Below are 18,202 nucleotides of genomic sequence, written 5' to 3'. Positions count from 1 at the left end.
TCAAAAAACATCAAAGTATTTCAGTAATAAAAAGCTTAATACACAACTCTAGTGAGTTGGCAAATGCTGAAGCATCAGAAAGACCTGGAACAGGGCAAAAAGAGCAAAGAATAGATGGAAACTTTGGGCGTCTCTCTCTTCTCACTTAGACTAGCAGAAAGGACAGTTATTTTTACAGTAAGTGTGCTGTGAAACTCAAGTCAGTCAGAAGACAAATGGGTCTTTTCCAACAACCAACAAACAGTCCAGCTGTTTTGTCCCCTTCAGGCATAAGATAGATTTAACATAAAAGCCTTCAAGCAGGAAAAATTAGGAAGGAAAACAGCCTGGGGGCTCCAACAGAGCTGTAGACAATCAGAAATTTTGCATTCTAAATTCATAAGTAAATGGATACAACCCATTATCTTCAACATCCTTTTTTTTCCCCAAAACATCTTGCACCCACAAGAACTTACTCAACTTATTCAGCTGAGTTATCATTACTTTCACTCAACAACAGCATTTGACTTGTACTTACGAAAGCACATTAAAAAGGCAATAAATGCAGCTCACAGAAAATATGCTGGCAGTAACCTAGAATGGATATGAAACAGGTTCGTTTTGTAACCTGAAACGTAAGTAAAATTTTGAAAGGTAGAGGGAGTTTCACTTAAGAATTATCTTGTTAAATACCATTTAAACAGTTAACTTTTCTGAAATCAGAAAGACTACAATTCATGACAGATGTTCTTGACACCGGTATTTAGTAGATCTTCTAATACACTAAGTTAGGCTACTGAAAAACACCTACCTGGTGGAAATGCGGCTGAACACCGCATTAAAGTTATTGCAGCTAAGAGAAAAAAGAACCCCAGAGGCAGAATTTCGTAGTTCAGCTGCATGCTGGTTCCCTTCACGGTAAGTGTGGATGAAGTGGCAGATTTCTGGCAGCAACTGTTTTACCAGCATAGTCTCGTCTAGTCGCATGGTATCCTTTGGTTGCTAAAAATAAACATTCAGTATTTCATGAAATTCCGTTTTGTAGGTTTGGAGGCAAAAAAAAGGAGCATCTGCCACTAGTAGGCACAGTACTTGAATCTGAACTCCTAATTCTGCCTGCAGGCTACCACTGACCATAGTGTAAGTACCCTACACAGAAAAGGCTTCTTTCCATTTGAACAATAACCCATATCATTCAAACCATCTTACATTTTCAGTTAAGTCTCCAAAATATGTAGGACACCAAGTTGGTCAATGTCATCAAGTATCAAGCAAAATATCACACTAGTTTTTGAAGTAAAACACATTTCTGTTTTGATGAATGCACCCTGTTGATCTGTGTAAAGTATTAGCAGTAGAGCATTAACTATCTCGGTTTGAATGGAAGCTCAGAGGGCAAAGACCCACCCTTACTTCTCTGTTGGGTAGTATTCTAACCACTATATTTTGACAGCAAATATTTTATATTAAAAAAATGAACCGAAAAAGAGGTGCTTCTCCCTTGCTCTTGCCTGGGATTGCTCTGTATGAGTCAAAAATGGCTTAACTCTCCTGCAAAAGAAAAATCTAATTTTTGCCAGTTTGCACAGTATGAGACATAAGGAAACTATTTACTAAAGAATTCAAAGTGAAACTTTGCTCTACTAAGAGCAACTTTTAACAGAAGGGTCAGCATTAAAGCTTTCTAAAATTCTACCAATGAATTTACCATAGGGAATTGGGAAGTTTCAGAGACTCCCACTTAGTTGACCTGAGTCCTGTTGCCATGAGAACTTGATGAAACATTGAGCAAGAACAGCGAGCAAGAAATACGTCTGAAGATATCACAGAACACAACGCTCTTTGTATAGAACTTTGGCTCAGTCTTATTAAACATATACTGGCTCAACTTACTCTCATTTGAATTGACAAAGCAAGAAGTATTCAGCACAATTTTTGGCTGTTCAAATATCATCTATCAGGAAAAAAAACCACTAACGTTTCAAACAATATGCATATAAGACATATTTTAAAAGAATTAATTTCCGAAGTTAAAACGGTTTTTTTGACTCACTGCATCAAAGACACAAAAAGTGCCAAAAAGAGGTATTTGCCTCAGCTGTAAAAGCTGAAGTTATTCTGGAAAATGTATTTACCTGGATCTTTTGTGAATTTAGAAGAATCCACAATTATTCAGATTGTTTTAGTACTGTACTATAAGATATGCTGCTTGACAAATCTAACCATAATAAGGTCATTACCTTATAAAGAAAGAACCTTCAAAAACTGTTGCAGGGAAACAGCAAAGAGCTTAGATGATTTCATGACATTCATCCAGGAATACAGCTTTAAAAAAAAAATTCCTTTCTTGTTAAAGGAATAAACCATTGCAAATTTTGCTCACAGTGAAGTTTGGCTTTGCAATTATACAGTTTAGCACAGTAAGTTGTACGACCGTTTACATCCCAAAGGTAATAGCAAACTGCCTTGCAGCACAGCTCTGACTGGAAACCTCAGGACTGGACTCCCAGTGGAAGTTTGGACATGGTTAACTAATGTAACCTAGGAAACACCTGCAAAAGTAATCTTTAGAATAGCGATAGCAAAGTTTCTGCTGTATATACAAGTACATGAAAAAACTACTTCGCCAAATGAAAGTTTTAAGAAATTGAAAGAAAAAGCAACGCTGTATGCAGAAAGCTTACTAGCATAAAACTTAAAATACTTGCACTGAATTATCTGCTACTTTTAAGATGATTTACTATCCCATTACTTTTTTGGTTTAAATTGTGGGATGGAAGTGTTTTCATGCATCTATTCAAAAAATACTGAGCAGAATATGCCACAAGCATTCAAAGCTTATAAAAATCTAGCAAAGCTTCATAACCACATCTAATTCTTCATTTGGGTTTGTGTCTTCCCTTACTCCAGTTCACACATGTCTCTGAGTACAGCTGTCTGCAATTCTTTTTAACAAAGTATTAAAAGAAAATCATTATTTATAACTCCACAAATTAGTTGAGTAGTGGGAAGGACAAATTCAAAAGTTTACTTGAATCTATTTAGCTAAAAAAACCCCACTAATTTTAGGCAAGAAAAAAGCACCCCACCAATTCTTAATTTATCAATTATATCACCTACTTGCATTTATAGGAAGTTTTAGTATTTTTCAAATGGCATTAATCCTACTTTGCTCTAAATCAGATGAGTTTTAACTTTAGTACCAGTAATAACAGATACACAAACATTTAACTTGTACTAACTCATTTGATTCCAACTTAGCAATTGCTTACGCAAGCCTACTCACCCCTGCCAGACATTTTTCCAGTGTATCCAAGATAATCAGCTGAGATAGATATAAATTCTTTTCAGCAGTTTCTCCAAATATTCTCTAGAAGCAGAAAGGATATGGATTCATCTGAGACACAGAAATTTGACTTGTAACGCATTAAAGTAATGTAGCAAAGTGGCACAGTAAGTTATGGCTCCTTTACTGCTCTGGTTTTGAGTTTAGAAATAAAGCCAGCAAAAATTAGACTAAAATAGGAATTAAAACCTCATTGCTGAAGAAATATCTTTGTCCAGTCTGCAATGCCAAATCTAATAAGGAACAAACAGTTACCGCAAAGTAAGACTGGAGGTACGCTGCAGCCCCTTACCTTCATCAGGCCTATAATTTATTCAGAAATGAAGGTTATACCTTTTCAGAAACTATTTTGGTATTGATTACTGCTGATTCTTTTCCAATTACGTATTCCATTGCCAACATCTTAACAGAACTGATGTTACAACAAATCCATATTGACAGGCTTATTAGAGTGTTGCAAAATTTAGCACAGACCACAGGAAGAAACACGAGACCCTCCAAAAAGATGCCACACTTCAGATACAGGACGAAGGCAGAATTCCATCAGGTGTTTAAGCTAGCACCCAATTTTACTGCCGACAATAGTGACTAGTTCCAGCAATATCAAGACAGCAAAATAAAGTAGAAAAGATTTAGCCAAAAATATATTGGTACTACTGCCTACACACGGAACACACGTAGAAGTCCCCCAAAGGAAGTCATATTTTAAACCACGTAAGAGGTTAGCTCAACTAAGCCTAAGTTTCAGCAGAGTGCAAACCCTCAAGACTTTTTTCTAAACGTAAGACCATTATGCCAGTCTATTGGTCTGTTTTGTTCACCTATAGAAATCCTTCAAAAATATTACTGATTCGTACAGTACCTCAGTCCATCAAACGTAAAAAATGTTAAGTGCAAAGCAAATGTTGAATTTTTTTATTGACAGTTTTAGCTAGGTCTTTCCTCTCAAAATCTGTATATCATATACAGAAACTTGTTTTAACTCTGTAGTTTTCCCATTTATCAGCTAATCACCTTACATATCAACACATTCTTTCATGCCTATGAAGTTTAATTAAAATGAATTCTCTCTCAAAAGGCATTATAAGTAGCTTTAAGCAGCCTAAAATCCCTAGCAGTGGAGCAACCTATTTTCCAATTTTATCAGTCCTTTGTAGTGTTTTAGCAGATGCACATCTCTATACAACTGTCATCCAAAAGAGCTCACAGTAAACTATCTTACTAAAACCATTAAAAAAAAGTACTGCTAGAGTTTGGCCAGTTCTGTTACCTGTTTGTGGAGATTCCACGTGATCACAAACCATACAGCTTCAAAACTCAATGAATTAAACTTTTCTCAACACAAATCCAAAACCAGACCTTCATGAAAAAAAAAATCACACTGCATCTTTCTCTTCATAAAGGATTCCTAAACTTTCCATTTACCCAACTTAATGGTAACAGTTATTTTTCTAGAGTCAACACACTATGGACCTCCACATTAATTTCTTTTCTTTCTAGGTTTCTCTTCTCTTTGGTTCCACTGAGATCTATTTTAAAAGATAGTTTTAGTGATGCTGATGAGTCAAATATTTTGACGGATTTCAGGAATCATTTTATGGTTCCCTTGGAGGCAGAACAAAAAACCAGTATGCAGAAGGAAGCCATCTACTAAGACACCTGGCTCTGAAGATTTCTCTTTGGGAACTCATAGAAAAATCACCTTGAATCTCATCCCTTCACACCAGAGTACTGCCCTCCTGTATCAACATTAAGTGGTTTAATGAGAGGCTGTGATTCATATCAAACAGTAAATGGAAGAGATGTGTGTCACTCCCACACATTTTTCATTCACTGTTCTTACTGACTAGTAAGGTATCCCTTTGGAGGTTTGAATCTATAGTGGCAGTATTAGACAAGAGATTGTTTTCAAAGATTTTTCTTACAAGGTTCTGACTGAAATTCATCTGGTTGTTAAAACAGATATATATGTTATATACACACACACACACACACACACACACACACACACACACACGCTAAAACATCCAAACAGGCTGGAAAATTCAAATAGCCTAAGTTTTAAATCCTTTTCCCTTCTTTTTCCCTTCTTCCTTTCCCAAAATGATTCCTGGCAGGTCATGCTCTGGCAGGACAGATGAGGGAAAAAAAACCCAACCTCCTAGTGCTGCTGCTCAGCAGCTCCTTTGCCCTGCTGCATTCCTCCTCTATAGACTTTGCTAGCACCACTTCCCTAGCTCACTGAAGCACCTTTCCATGCAATGGAAAACATCCTCCCCCACCTTCTAACCAGTAGCGCATTCTACTGGTATCTAACCATTGCTCAGAGACCCAATGTAGTCTTAGGTACCTTTATGTACCCACTCCTTAGCTAGCCACATGCCTTCCCAGCTACAGACCGTTCCCATGCCTAACAGCAGACTCCCCTTAATCACCACCTTTACATTGCTCTGCCACAACTACCTCATCACCTTTATACGTAACAAGGCTCAGTGCTGTTGGAGAACTTTAGCACGTGAGGACTAAAAGAAAAAAATTAAGTGTGAAAGGCAAGTAACAATCTGACTAAATTTCAAGTGACTCTCTGCAGATTGTATAATATGAACAAAAAACAACCATTTTGAAAAATCACCCAACAACCCAAAATTAGAAAACTTACCATGTTATTAACATTTTTTAAGATATTAGTGAGACCACTGATGACCAGGGAAAACTTGTACTTGGAAATGTTTATGAGACATTCCTTGTTGTGCTCCGTACTGACTTTGGTGTGGGTATTCTGCTGGCCAGCCTTTATTGGAAGCTACGAAGAGACAGAAGCGTTATAAGCTTTTTTACATTGAAAGTTACATCTTTAAAGACAGGTTAAAAATTTTTGAGACACCAGAAACAACCTTGAAAAACATTTTACAAGAGACAACTAAAAACACATTATTTCATTTTCTCTACATTCATCTTTCTATTAGTTATCTGTAAAACAAAACACTGAAGTTCACCTATTCCTTTCTCTGAATTGAAACTAAACCTCTATGTTGTGATAAATTTTCTACAAACCAAATGTCAAAGCAATCAAAAGGAGCAGAAAAATGTAAGATAGAATTCTGCTCTATCTATGAGAACATAGAGCAGAAAAGTTTATTTCAAAAATTGGCTCCTTAACTACCAAAAATCTTCACAAGGTTAGTACCTGCAAGAAAAAAATTGCATCTTGAAACCTGAGAGGAGGTAAAATCACAGTAGCTCACAAAGCAGGTGAGTTGGAAGGTGGTAACAGTGGTCCCATGCGTGTCCTCTACTCCTTCACAGGACAGAACTGGCCAAGAGGTACAACCAAGTCCCAGGAGAAACCACCACCGGCAGCCTCCGCAGGCCCTAAGGACTTGGGTTACTCAGGGGTCCCCACACAAACACACCCCACCGCTAGCCAGGTGATGAAGTCTCAGCCTCAAACACGCTTCGAGCACTTGCGAGCCAAACACAACCTGTGAGCCCCACATTACCTACCCTTGCCCAACATCCAGTGGTAAAAACTAGACTTGAAATGCATCTTTTCCACGAAAGATAAGACTCAGAGTGACTGCACAAAACTGAGATGTTTCTCCTACTGTGTGAACACTAGGCACTTTGTTTCATGCTGTACCCAAATTCTTCAAGGGTCACAAACAAGTCACTTCCCAAGCATGCACTCACTTCCCCTGCACGCTCCTCACTGGAGTCAGCCCGTTACGAAACACCACACGAAAATGTGAGCAGTGATTCTTCAGAAAAATTCATTTTACTGAGGATTTATATGTTTAAAAAGCAAACAAATGTGGAAACAAAAAAGGAATCAGTATTATCACCTCTTTTTACAACTCCCATGTGCCACTTGTATTTTAAAGTGTGACCTAGAAATTCACTATCTATACAAACTGTAATTGCTACTACAAGTTTTAACTAATTTTGACTAGAATTCTTGATAAACATGTATTCTGAAAGACGTTGATAGCTCAAAGGAAATGCCACGATGCAATATTTTTGCATTAGAAAGGGTACCTTTAAAAAAAAAAGAGAGAGAGAGAATTTAAGAGAGGTTAAAAGAAGGATTCCAAGGAATTACAATCAGCTTTACAGCTGCAAAATGCTTAAAGAGCAACCTTCCAGGTTGGGGGCCTCTGCAGACTTGGTGAGGGTACTTTCCATACTGTCATCCAGTTAAACTGCTGTCAGCAGTCATGAACATCTCTGCAACCATTTAACATTACTATCTTTGCTGATAAAAGTTTAAATGCCCATATTTAAAATCCTAGATGAAATGTATTTAAAAACCCCAAACTTGGAACATTTTTTCTCAACAGTTTTGACTGCATCATTAAATGCAGTCTACTTAACACTGACATCTTCCATTAGTAGGGAAATCGACCTCTTTAATACACTATCTAGTTTTTATGCCCAAGTGTAATTTCCTCTCCATATAAACTATGGTTCGGTTTGGGTTTTAAATCAGCTCTTTTGGTACCACAGACTAGGATCACAATGGAAATTGGCTGCTTTTTTCCTAAGAGAACGATTAACTCTTAATTAAAAAAATGACGGAACTGCCATGCTAGATCACCCCAAAGACCCAACAGCAACAGAAAGGTCCGTGAGGAACGCTGGCTTTGGATTCAAACGGTGGCTCTGGGATCTCTGGCACCAAGTGTCGCACCCAGGGAACCACACTAAGGGACTACCCCTCCATAAGAAGGTCTGCTGCTTTTCGCCTGCACAGCCTCCTATAGCAACAAGTTCCAGAGGGCAATGAAGGTAATTTCCACTTCACTTTGTAATTCTTCTGCAAGTGTTCAGATTGTAATGCTTTAAAACAGTGCGATGCGTTTCAACGTGTTCATGTTAAAACTGGAAAAAGCAGAACAAACAGCATTTATGACTAAAGCTTTGTTTTCATTGTTGGATGTTATTTTTACAATACATTTTCGGAAGTCATTAGTGGAAGACAGATAGATTTAATTTAAAATTTCACCATTACTACTACTTTTTATTTGAATTTTCAAGTCTCCATGCTGACAACGGCAGAAAAGCTCAATATCACTGAGTGATAAAACACTTCAGAAGTGCCTCTCAAAGAAATTGTGTCATAGATCTAGTTCTGTATGCTTCCATGCTATAGAAACATCGTATTACTCACTTCTGGAGCTTCCTGCCACAACAGCCACTGCAACAAGGTCACCTAGAAATAAAACTGCTTTTTATACTACCATTTCAAATGGGAGACTATATAAAAAGGAAATATTAGCACTGTTGTTTTGGGTTTTTTATTTCTCAGCTATTTCCTTTGTGCACTCTGACATGCTGGAGCATTATATGTCCCCGAATGGAATGCAGTGCCAGTGTTGAGTGACCAAAAAGAAACTATTTCACTTCTATACAAGTATCTATCAATCTAAATATTACAAGAAAAAAAGAAAAAAAGAAAAAAAAAGAAAAAGTTGAAATTTTACTTTTATTGCCTTTGATTTTATTTTAGAAAAAAGAAAAACTGACACAAACAGTTTCCTGTGTAGCTTTTATTTGAATTATAAATAGAAAGTAAAGCACAAAACTTAAATATAACTGGAGGTTCAAACTATGAACACATGCACCATTTTGAACTCATCCCAGTTTAGCAAAGGGATAGCCCACCACTCTAATTCAGCTATTTTCACCGTTGAAATAGGAAGCAATAGTCAACAATCTTGTAACTACACTGGTGCATGTACAACCCACACTGAGGCATGCTGCTGTATACCCTCGCTCTCTAATCCAGTTTGACTACGTCTCGTTAAGGTGTCAAATAAGCTACAGAGGACAGGGAACAATGGCATTTTAGTCTATAATTTGCCTTATTTTATGCAGTGGACAAAGGCAAAATAGGTAGATGAAATCTGGAATCTTTCCAACTACCAAATTTTAAATCTTTTAAGATCAATTAAAAAGGAACGTTGCTGCAAAAGACAAGGAAAAGCCATTAAGTAGCTGAGCCTGACAGTTGCAATAATACAGTACAAGACCCAGTGCATCCTGAATTCAGGAAACAAGTCATCTTGTATATCAGGTATCGCTGAAACAACTAGAAAAGCAAATCTGTAAGATGAAGCATCAAAGTATCTACCAGCTTACACCAGCCATGCAAGCTCCCTAGTTGTTAAAACACATCTTTTGACCACATAGACAGTTTAAGTCAAACTTTGTTTCTAGAAATGCATTTCTGACTTCAATTTAAGAAGCCCTGCTGACCTATCTACAGCTTCTCCCAAATCTGCTACTGATACAACATTGAAACTGAACCATTCTCACAAGGTTTACTAAATGCAAAGAGATAACAAAGCACTATTAGTAGGAGCAAAAGCAACACAGATCACTTAAGATGATTATTCTTTACATTTCCAAAAGGCATACAACAGATAAACCTTAGAAATAGAGATCTGAACCACATACCCAAGAAGGCAGGACTGTTAAGACTAATGAGACACTTCGTGTGTCACTTTGACACACGAAGAGACACTTCATGTACTCTTCGCTGGGTAAAGAACTGGCTGGATGGCCAGGCCCAAAGAGTGGTGGTGAATGGAGTTTACTCCAGTTGGCGGCTGGTCACAAGTGGTGTCCCCCAGGGCTCAGTACTGGGGCCAGTTCTGTTTAATATCTTTATCAATGATCTGGACGAGGGGATCGGGTGCACCCTCAGTCAGTTTGCAGATGACACCAAGTTGGGTGGGAGTGTTGATCTGCTGGAGGGGAGGAAGGCTCTAGAGAGGGACCCAGACAGGCTGGATCGATGGGCCGAGGTCAATTGTATAAGGTTTAACAAGGCTCAGTACCGGGTCCTGCACTTGGGTCACAACAACCCCACGCAACGCTACAGGCGTGGGGAAGAATGGCTGGAAAGTGGCTGGGGGTGTTGGTCGACAGCCGCCTGAATATGAGCCGGCAGTGAGCCCAGGTGGCCAAGAAGGCCAACAGCATCCTGGCTTGTATCAGCAATAGTGTGGCCAGCAGGACGAGGGCAGTGATCGTGCCCCTGCACTCGGCACTGGTGAGGCCACACCTCGAATGCTGTGTTCAGTGTTGGGCCCCTCACTCCAAGAGAGACATTGAGGGGCTGGAGCGTGTCCAGAGAAGGGCAACGGAGCTGGGGAAGGGTCTGGAGCACAAGGCTGGTGGGGAGCGGCTGAGGGACCTGGGGTTGTTTAGCCTGGAGAAAAGGAGGCTGAGGGGAGACCTCATCGCTCTCCACAACTGCCTGAAAGGAAGGTGTAGAGAGGTGGGGTCGGTCTCTTCTCTCAAGTAACAAGCCATAGGATGAGAGGAAATGGCCTCAAGTTGCGCCAGGGGAGGTTTAGACTGGGTATTAGGAACAATTTCTTCGCTGAAGTGGTTGCCAAGCACTGGAACAGGCTGCCCAGGGAAGTGGTGGAGTCACCATCCCTGGAGGTATTTAAAAGCTGTGGAGATGTGGTGCTTAGGGACATGGTTTAGTGGTGGGCTTGGCAGTGTTAGGGTAACGGTTGGACTCGATGTTCTTAAAGGTCCTTTCCAACCTAAATGATTCGATGATTCTATGATCTTAGAAAATAATACTAAAACAGTGCTTCAGAAGCTTTTTCAACACACAGGTTTGGCATCTGAAAAATTACTGCCCCTAAGCACACATTATTAACCATTCTACAACGGTGTCTGGCAGCCACAAGTCGTCTGGTCAATTTTCTGTCTACAGTGATATTCAGGAGGTCTGTAATCCTGCTGAAGAGAGAAAATGCAAAGGTCTTCCTAGGCCTAATCAGTCTTACCTATCTGTTTCTGGAGATAAAAGCGTTTCAGTCTCTTCAGACTTGTGAGACAATAACTTTGCCAATTTAAAATTTAAAAAGAGGCAAGCACTTGGTTATTCCAGAGGAAAAAAGAAAAAAAGATTTATTGTGCATTCTTAACAAGGTCTTTACAGTCAAATTATAAAATATTACTGGATTTGAAACTTTAAGTAAGTGGAAGTGGCCTCTGTTTAGAGACTGATGTACTTTTATGCAAAAATGTTCAACCTCCTCTGATCATAGATGTTAATTATTAAGAAAAACGGGTGCTTTCCATGTCTGTAGAAGAGATTAGCACCTGTTTCAGGTATCCTCTAGTCTGATGCCATAAGGTACAATCTTTTGCTAAATGTACATGGACACTGCTTTGAAACTAACAACTAATAGGCTTCAATGTCTAAGATACTCCACTCAGTCTGTTGAGAAAAGCTAACACTAAGCCATGGATTGTTCTTTATCACCTGTAATTAATGAACACAAAGTTTAAGCACCTCTATTTAGTAAAAGATTGTATTTAATGTTCTTATTTTCGGAGGTTATGGAGCAAGTGCAAGTGCTTTATCACTTCAAACAAAGTCACTATTTCAACTTTTTTGTGCAAGATACAACTTTGCAGAACATTATGAATTCAAAATCTGACAGATAAACCTAGCCTGCCACAGGATTCAAAATGACAGCTGTTGAAATCACTGTCCTGACAAACCTCTTAATACAGACAGCAGTCACTACCCAACCATGCACGGGTGCTCTGCAATTCAGCACTTTCAAGATTCAACTTCAGAGTGGTGGCAGACCGCATAGCCCTCTTGCTGCCTCCACTACCTCCACCTCACGAAAAGCACCGAGGTCTAAATCGCCGTTGGAGAGGGGAAGGTGGGAGGCCATGCCAGGGGATCCACCTCAGGGAAGGAAATTCTCCATTTGTCTATAATGGGCTCATCATTTTCAGTAAGCAGCTTGAGATGTCTGAATGCATCTGAGCCTTGTGCCTTTCATTCAGATTCAGGAGAAAGTAACAGACATAACATCTGGAAAAAAATCCCCACTGCTATCCTTAACAGCATAGAAATCTACCTAGCTTTTCCCTTTCAAGTAATTTCTTGGTTCTTCAGTAGGCTGTAACACACAGATGTACTGGTGAGACACAGAAAATACACAAAGCACCACTCTCCTCAGCATCAGTACTGTCAGAACCAGATACAAATATCTTTAAAAATCAACAGGCATCTTCCTCCCAGCTATAAACATGCACTGCATCACCTTCTAAACAGGCATTATTTAGTAAAAGAACCTCACAACTAAGCCTTCAGAAGAACACAGAACTCTGAAAATATCTTCTATAGGTTGCTCTAAAAAAATAATATTGTCAAAAGGTTAACTAAAAGTTGGTACTGTGAACAAACAGATATTTACCCACACTGTTAACACAAACTGCTGTGTTAAATAAGGAAGGGTCATCAAATCATCTCGATGCTTTTCAGCAGCTCATTAATGGGCTCAGGTAACATCTGTTGCACGTGGGCCATTCCTTTATCTATTCTTTAGGACACCATCTGTGTGCAGTATAGCACTTCGTTTTGAAATACATTACACACACTATTTTAGAAAAATAAGATCAAAGCTGCTTCAGGTTTATGTTAGAGAAAGATGAAATAGCACACTTTGTGCTGAAGAGCAGTATTATAGTCCATCTCAGTTCTTAGCTCCTGTGGAAATCTGTTTCAGACAGAGTAGTTGTGGAAAAAAGTTCCATATTCTGCATAGACCAGCCTGACCTTACAGCAAAGATACCATTTTACTTGGGGAGCACAGTCAGCAGAACTCACATGAAATACTTTAAAAGACATCTTATTAGTGATTTCTTAACAAGCCAAAATGAAAAACAGCAATGACAAACACAAAGCTGGTACTTGCAGCCAGTGCTTTTTCAGGTCTCTGATTCTGTATAGATTTCAAATGCTGCAGAGAGAACCAACAGGAGGAGGGAATATTTGCTTTAATTTAGTGCCTTTTAATGAAAGGAAGAATGGAACATTCCTACTGGCTTTCAGTTTTTACAAAAACTTTAACTGAAAGCAGTCGTATCTCAAACTACAAATAGGGAGCCTAAACTATAATCCACATAATGAAGGGCTTCTTTCTTTAAAGCATATTATAATCACTTAAGTCACCACAAGTTTATACAGGATTAATACCTTTTATTACATCTGATAGTTTTAAAACAGTCAAGATTTAAATGGTTTAGGCAGTAAGGCTTCTCTGACTGTGCTTAGAACTATTTCACTACTGCATCAGCTTTCCCATGATTTCAGCTTGTAACACATTTAAAAATACTATAAAAATACAGTACATAAAATTGTAAGTGAACATTTCCATAGGAAAAAGGAGATAATTTTATTTTACAAAGACCTGATTATGTCTGAAATCACAGAGAATTTTATGAAAACATAGCCTAGCCTCCTGAATTAGGTCAGCCTAATTCTATCCTGACCACTGAAAGTTTTGAAAAATATAACAACTAGTACTACATACAAAATCAGTCAAGAGATTTCAGATGCGCTATATAAGAAATGTGATCTCGCCTCACATGTACCATCAACAGCTTCTTTCTGCACCAGCTGAAACCTTCCCCCAGTCTTCAAGGGTAGCTCCAAGAAGAGCGCATGGCAGCAGTTGTAGTCACAGCAGTGAGCGCAGCTGGGCAAGACTGGCAGCACATTTGAAAAATTTATTCAGTGAGCCAGTCATTGGTTAATTCATCAAACTCTGCTTGCCAGTCATTTTAGGCCCACAGAATTGTACACACAAAAGCAGATTTTGGTTAAAGCAGCATTTATAACAATAAACAAGAGTAGACAAGAACAGACTGGTTTGCACTGATTTTTCTTGTTTTCAATACAGATTAGCATTCTCTCAGTTTGTTGTTTCATCTGTCTTAAAATGAATCCAAGCACTTAGCAGATGAATGAAAAGCCTGTCTACATCTCTAAGTGTTGGTGAAAGATTTACATTTTCCTCCTTTGTAAAGGAAGGAAGAAACCTTGAAAATTTTGTCTTCTTCCCTGCAGAAAAAAAACCAACCCAAAACTAAAACAACCCACAACAAACACGAGCTCTCCTTCCTTATTCAAACGAACCGATGATATAGTAAGTAGTGGCTCCCTCAGTGCTGAATCAAGAGGTCCTGCATTTGGAAGGGCAGACATAGTATGCCAAAACTCAAAAATGCATTATCACCACTAAAATCGTGTGCATACATTCAGTACATTTTTACGAAGTATGAACTCGATGCTCAAATGAGCAGTCTAAAATGTAACAAGTAGATAACTTAATAACCACATGACTACCCAAAATGACACAAACTTAAGGAGTTACAAGAAGCACATAAATATCACTACCGATTGACAATGCATTTAGCAGTAGTGATGGTGTTGCAATAACCTGGCATTTGGGTATCCAGTTAAGAACAGTCACCTTTCCACCATGAAGATCACTGTCAGACCAGGCAAGGCAGAGGAAATGAGGTATTAAAAGCAAACAAACAAAACTGAGAACCCTGAGTTGAAATTAATAAATTAGAGACAAGACTTCTCACAAAAAAGTAGACATCAACGTCTCATCCTTGCTTCACTGCTCCATTCACTTGATGATACAATAATAAAAAAAGAATGCCCTGGTTAAACAAAAATATGCAATAAACTACTCAAAATTTTGTAAATAGCACCTACCATGCAAGCTACACTATGACTACAACAGGCAATACCGTATTTGATGTATATTATCCCCGCAACGCCAATATTTTAGCATCTCAAAATATCAGAACAGCTTTCTCCCTATCAGGAGGGGATCTCTCCCATACACCTATCTGTAATCATCCCATAAAATGTATAGAAAAATAATTCTGTTTAAAAAGATGAAGTTCTTAACTCCTAACAGATGTTGGCAAGCTCAATTCCACAATATACATAACAAAGCAAACGACAAAGCCTAGGGCCTTTTAACACCAGTACACAAAGAAACATTTTCTTGCATTATTGGGAGCATAATCAGTACCATGCTTTTTAAGCTTATGGAAAAAATCATCTGTGACTCAAGATAAGGAGGGGGGGGGTAAGTTAACTATGCAAATACGCCTGAAATGTATTGGAAAAATCTGCATCATTTTAATGCCAAAAGACAAAGTTTGATATTTTCCTTTTTTAAATAAACTTCACTTACAGCAGCTTTAATATAAATGTAAAAAGGAACAGCTTATTTTTATTCAACCAGGCCACAATCTTTCTGCAGGTTGTTAAAAGCCAAGCATCACTGGGAGGGTCATATGATTTTAAGGCAGGTGAACAAAATTCAATCTATAGAACCAGCTTAATGTTTTTGATAGATGTGACACTGAAGAAGGTCTCACAGAGCTGTGTCTTGTGTGACACAAAGGCTGTATGCGCAGTCTAGCAAAAACAGACAGACAACACAGAAACTGATCATTCAGCCTGAACTGAGCTCACACTTACACGTCAGGAAAGCATCTTGGAGTAAAAATGCACTAAGCTTAGCCCCAGTGAGAAAGTCACGCCACCTAATCCCAGTAAGCAGTTTCTGCATGTGGATCAGAGAAATACAAAGTCTAAGGCCAACAAATCCCTCTTCCTTCCATTCAGAAAATCCTTCTCCAAACTACTAGCACTGACTTTCATGAAGAGGAGTAAATATCTATCACTAACAACATTGGCTAGAAAACCCTCTTCATCCCATACAGCCGTGCTCCCAGTGATGTGGATGGAATGTCCCACTGACATCCACCGTTATGCTATGGGGAACAAGGTAGCACTGCCTGAGCAGTTTCACGTAGTCCTCCTTAAACTCACTCTTGAGGCTTTACCTCCCTTCTGATGAACAAGATGATGTAAAGCGAAGAAGCAGATTTCACAGGAATGTCTACGAAAAGCAAACACACTTTTGGAAGAGGTGAGGGAGCAGAAGCGAGGAGAAACGAGGCATCTCACCCCCCGCTCCCTGCACAGAACTGACTGATACGCCACTGCATCTTGAGCAGACTGGCACAGGGGAGGCCACTCCACCACCGAGACTGGGATCCCCCCTCCAGAAATAGGTGGGAAGCATCAGGTCGGCTGGAAGGGATAACAGACCGGCAAGCGGCACCCGGCCCCACCCAGCCACCCTGCCCAGCACAATGGGCGCAGCGAGCCGCCGCCCCCGGCCGGGGCTGAGCGGGGACCCGCCGCCGAGCCGGGCGCTGGGGGGCCCAGCTCCCTCGGCCCCCCGGCACGGCCAGGAAGCCGGCGGCGGGGGAGAAGGCCAGAGGCAGCGCTCCCACCCGCCGCCTCCGCCCCGGGGCAGCCTCCCCCGCCGCTCGCCCCCTCCCCGCCCGCAGCGGCCCGCGCCCCCAGCCCCCGGCCCGCAGAGGCCCCTCACCTCCGGCAGCGGCCCGCCCAGCCCTCCCCGCGGCGCCGGCATCCCCCGCGCCGCCCCTGCTCCCCCGCCGGCCCCAGCCCAGCGCGGCGGGGGCAGCCGCGCCGCCGCCCCTCCTCACGGCCGCCCCCGCTACCTGCTCATCGAAGCGGTTCACCACGGCCTGCACCCACTCCACCGGCTTGTGGGCCGCCATGTCCCCCCGCCTGCCCGGCCAGGGAGGGGGGCGGATCCCCGCAGGGAGGGCGGCAGGAGAGGCGCCGGGCGAGGGGAGGGTCTCCGTATCCCTGGCGCGCTCCGGGGCCCTCAGCTCCCCGCAGCCATCAGCGCCCAGGGCCCGCCATGACACCACACCGGAAGCGGGAGCCCAGGCCGCCCCCGCCCGCCCGAGCAGCAGCGCCACGGCCGCCGCGCCAGGGGGAGCGCCGAGACACAGGCGGCGGCGGGCGGCGCCTGCGCGGCCGCGGGGACGCAACGCGCCTGCGCGCCTGCGGGGAGGGGCCGCGCTGCGCCTGCGCCCCCCGCCCCCGCCCGGCCGGCGCCGCGCCTGCGCCTGCGCCGCAGCGGGGCCAAGCGGGAGGCGGCGAGGGGCCGTGGCGCATGCGCCGTCCCCCGGGGCGGGGCTTTGCGAGGGCCGGGGCAGCGGCCCCTCCGGGCGGGGCCGTCTGCCAGCCCGGTCGCCGCCGCCACCGGCGGCCTGGGCCTGGGCCGGGCCCGGGGCTGCCCCTGCCCGTCCGGCCCCTCCCCGGGGCTGCCCGTGCGCGCCGCGGCGCTCGGTGTGTGCGGGGAGGGAGCCCGGCGCCCCGCAGGCATGCCACCGCCCTGCCCTGCCCCGCCCCGCCCCACCCCGGGGGCACGGGCCGGGAAGCCGACGCGTCGCCGGGTCTCGTCTCTGGCCCCTGAGGGTGTTGGGGAGCGGCTGGTCCGGGCGAGGGGCGGCTTGGCCTGGGCTCGCGGTTCTCCCCGGGCAGCCTCGCCTCCGGAGGGGAGCTCGGGAGGCGCCTCCGGCTGCACCCGCCGCCTGCGGCCCTTCCCCCAAGCTTCGGCGCCGTCGGACCGGCAGCCGCTCCCCGGCGCTGGCCGCGGCAAGGACGAGCGCTGCTCGTACAGCCGGTGCCAGGAGCTGGCCTGAGGCTGAGTCCTGCGGCCGATCCTCCCGTTTCCCAGCCGGTGCGGGGCCGGGTGGCCGTCAGAAGGAGCTGCCGGGCCTGGCGGCTGTTCCTGGGGTAGAGCGGGAGCGGGCCTGGCGCGGTGGTTCCTCTCTGCTCACGCAGCAAAGGCAGGGGTTTGCACGCCAGGCTGCCCGTAGGAAAGCTGGCAAGGGGCAGCTTCCCTCCGGCCCTGCCCCGGGTAAACACTGACCGTTGCTCACCCTGCAGAGCCAGGGAGAGAGAAGGGCAAAAAGCCCTCACAAGTTAAAAAGTACTGCAGTAGTGTCAACTACTCCTCACAATAGAAGGTTGTTTTAAAAGTCTCCCTTGAAATTACTTACTCGGTAAGTGATTGTAAACCGAATTTCTAGCCTTGGACCACAGATGACAAGGGAATGTTTCGCCTCTGCAAACTTGAGGCGTGCATTGGTCTAAAGTTTCCGTAGGATTTTACATGACGATTTACGCCT

At 42.8% G+C, this 18,202-nt stretch overlaps 1 protein-coding gene across 10 annotated transcripts in view; it reads right to left on the bottom strand.

Annotated features, from left to right (window-relative positions):
* NF1 (neurofibromin 1) overlaps positions 1–17,033 on the bottom strand; it is a 106,302-nt gene extending 89,269 nt beyond the window's left edge. For all 10 annotated transcript variants that reach the window (XR_012777955.1, XR_012777954.1, XR_012777956.1 and 7 more), the window contains exons 1-4: positions 16,718–17,033; positions 5,985–6,128; positions 3,266–3,349; positions 791–981 (exon numbers count right to left, since the gene is read on the bottom strand). Coding sequence is in view for 5 of the 10 variants with exons in the window: in XM_075517929.1 (XP_075374044.1) it covers positions 791–981; positions 3,266–3,349; positions 5,985–6,128; positions 16,718–16,777 (479 nt within the window). In the remaining 5 variants the exon portion in view is untranslated. The remainder of the gene's footprint in view (positions 1–790; positions 982–3,265; positions 3,350–5,984; positions 6,129–16,717) is intronic.
* Positions 17,034–18,202: the final 1,169 nt, after the last annotated feature.

This window comes from Mycteria americana, chromosome 15 (assembly GCF_035582795.1).
Source record: "Mycteria americana isolate JAX WOST 10 ecotype Jacksonville Zoo and Gardens chromosome 15, USCA_MyAme_1.0, whole genome shotgun sequence".
Classification (NCBI taxonomy): domain Eukaryota; kingdom Metazoa; phylum Chordata; class Aves; order Ciconiiformes; family Ciconiidae; genus Mycteria; species Mycteria americana.
Note: the sequence above shows the minus strand (reverse complement) of the source record. Positions and strands in the feature narration are given on the sequence as shown.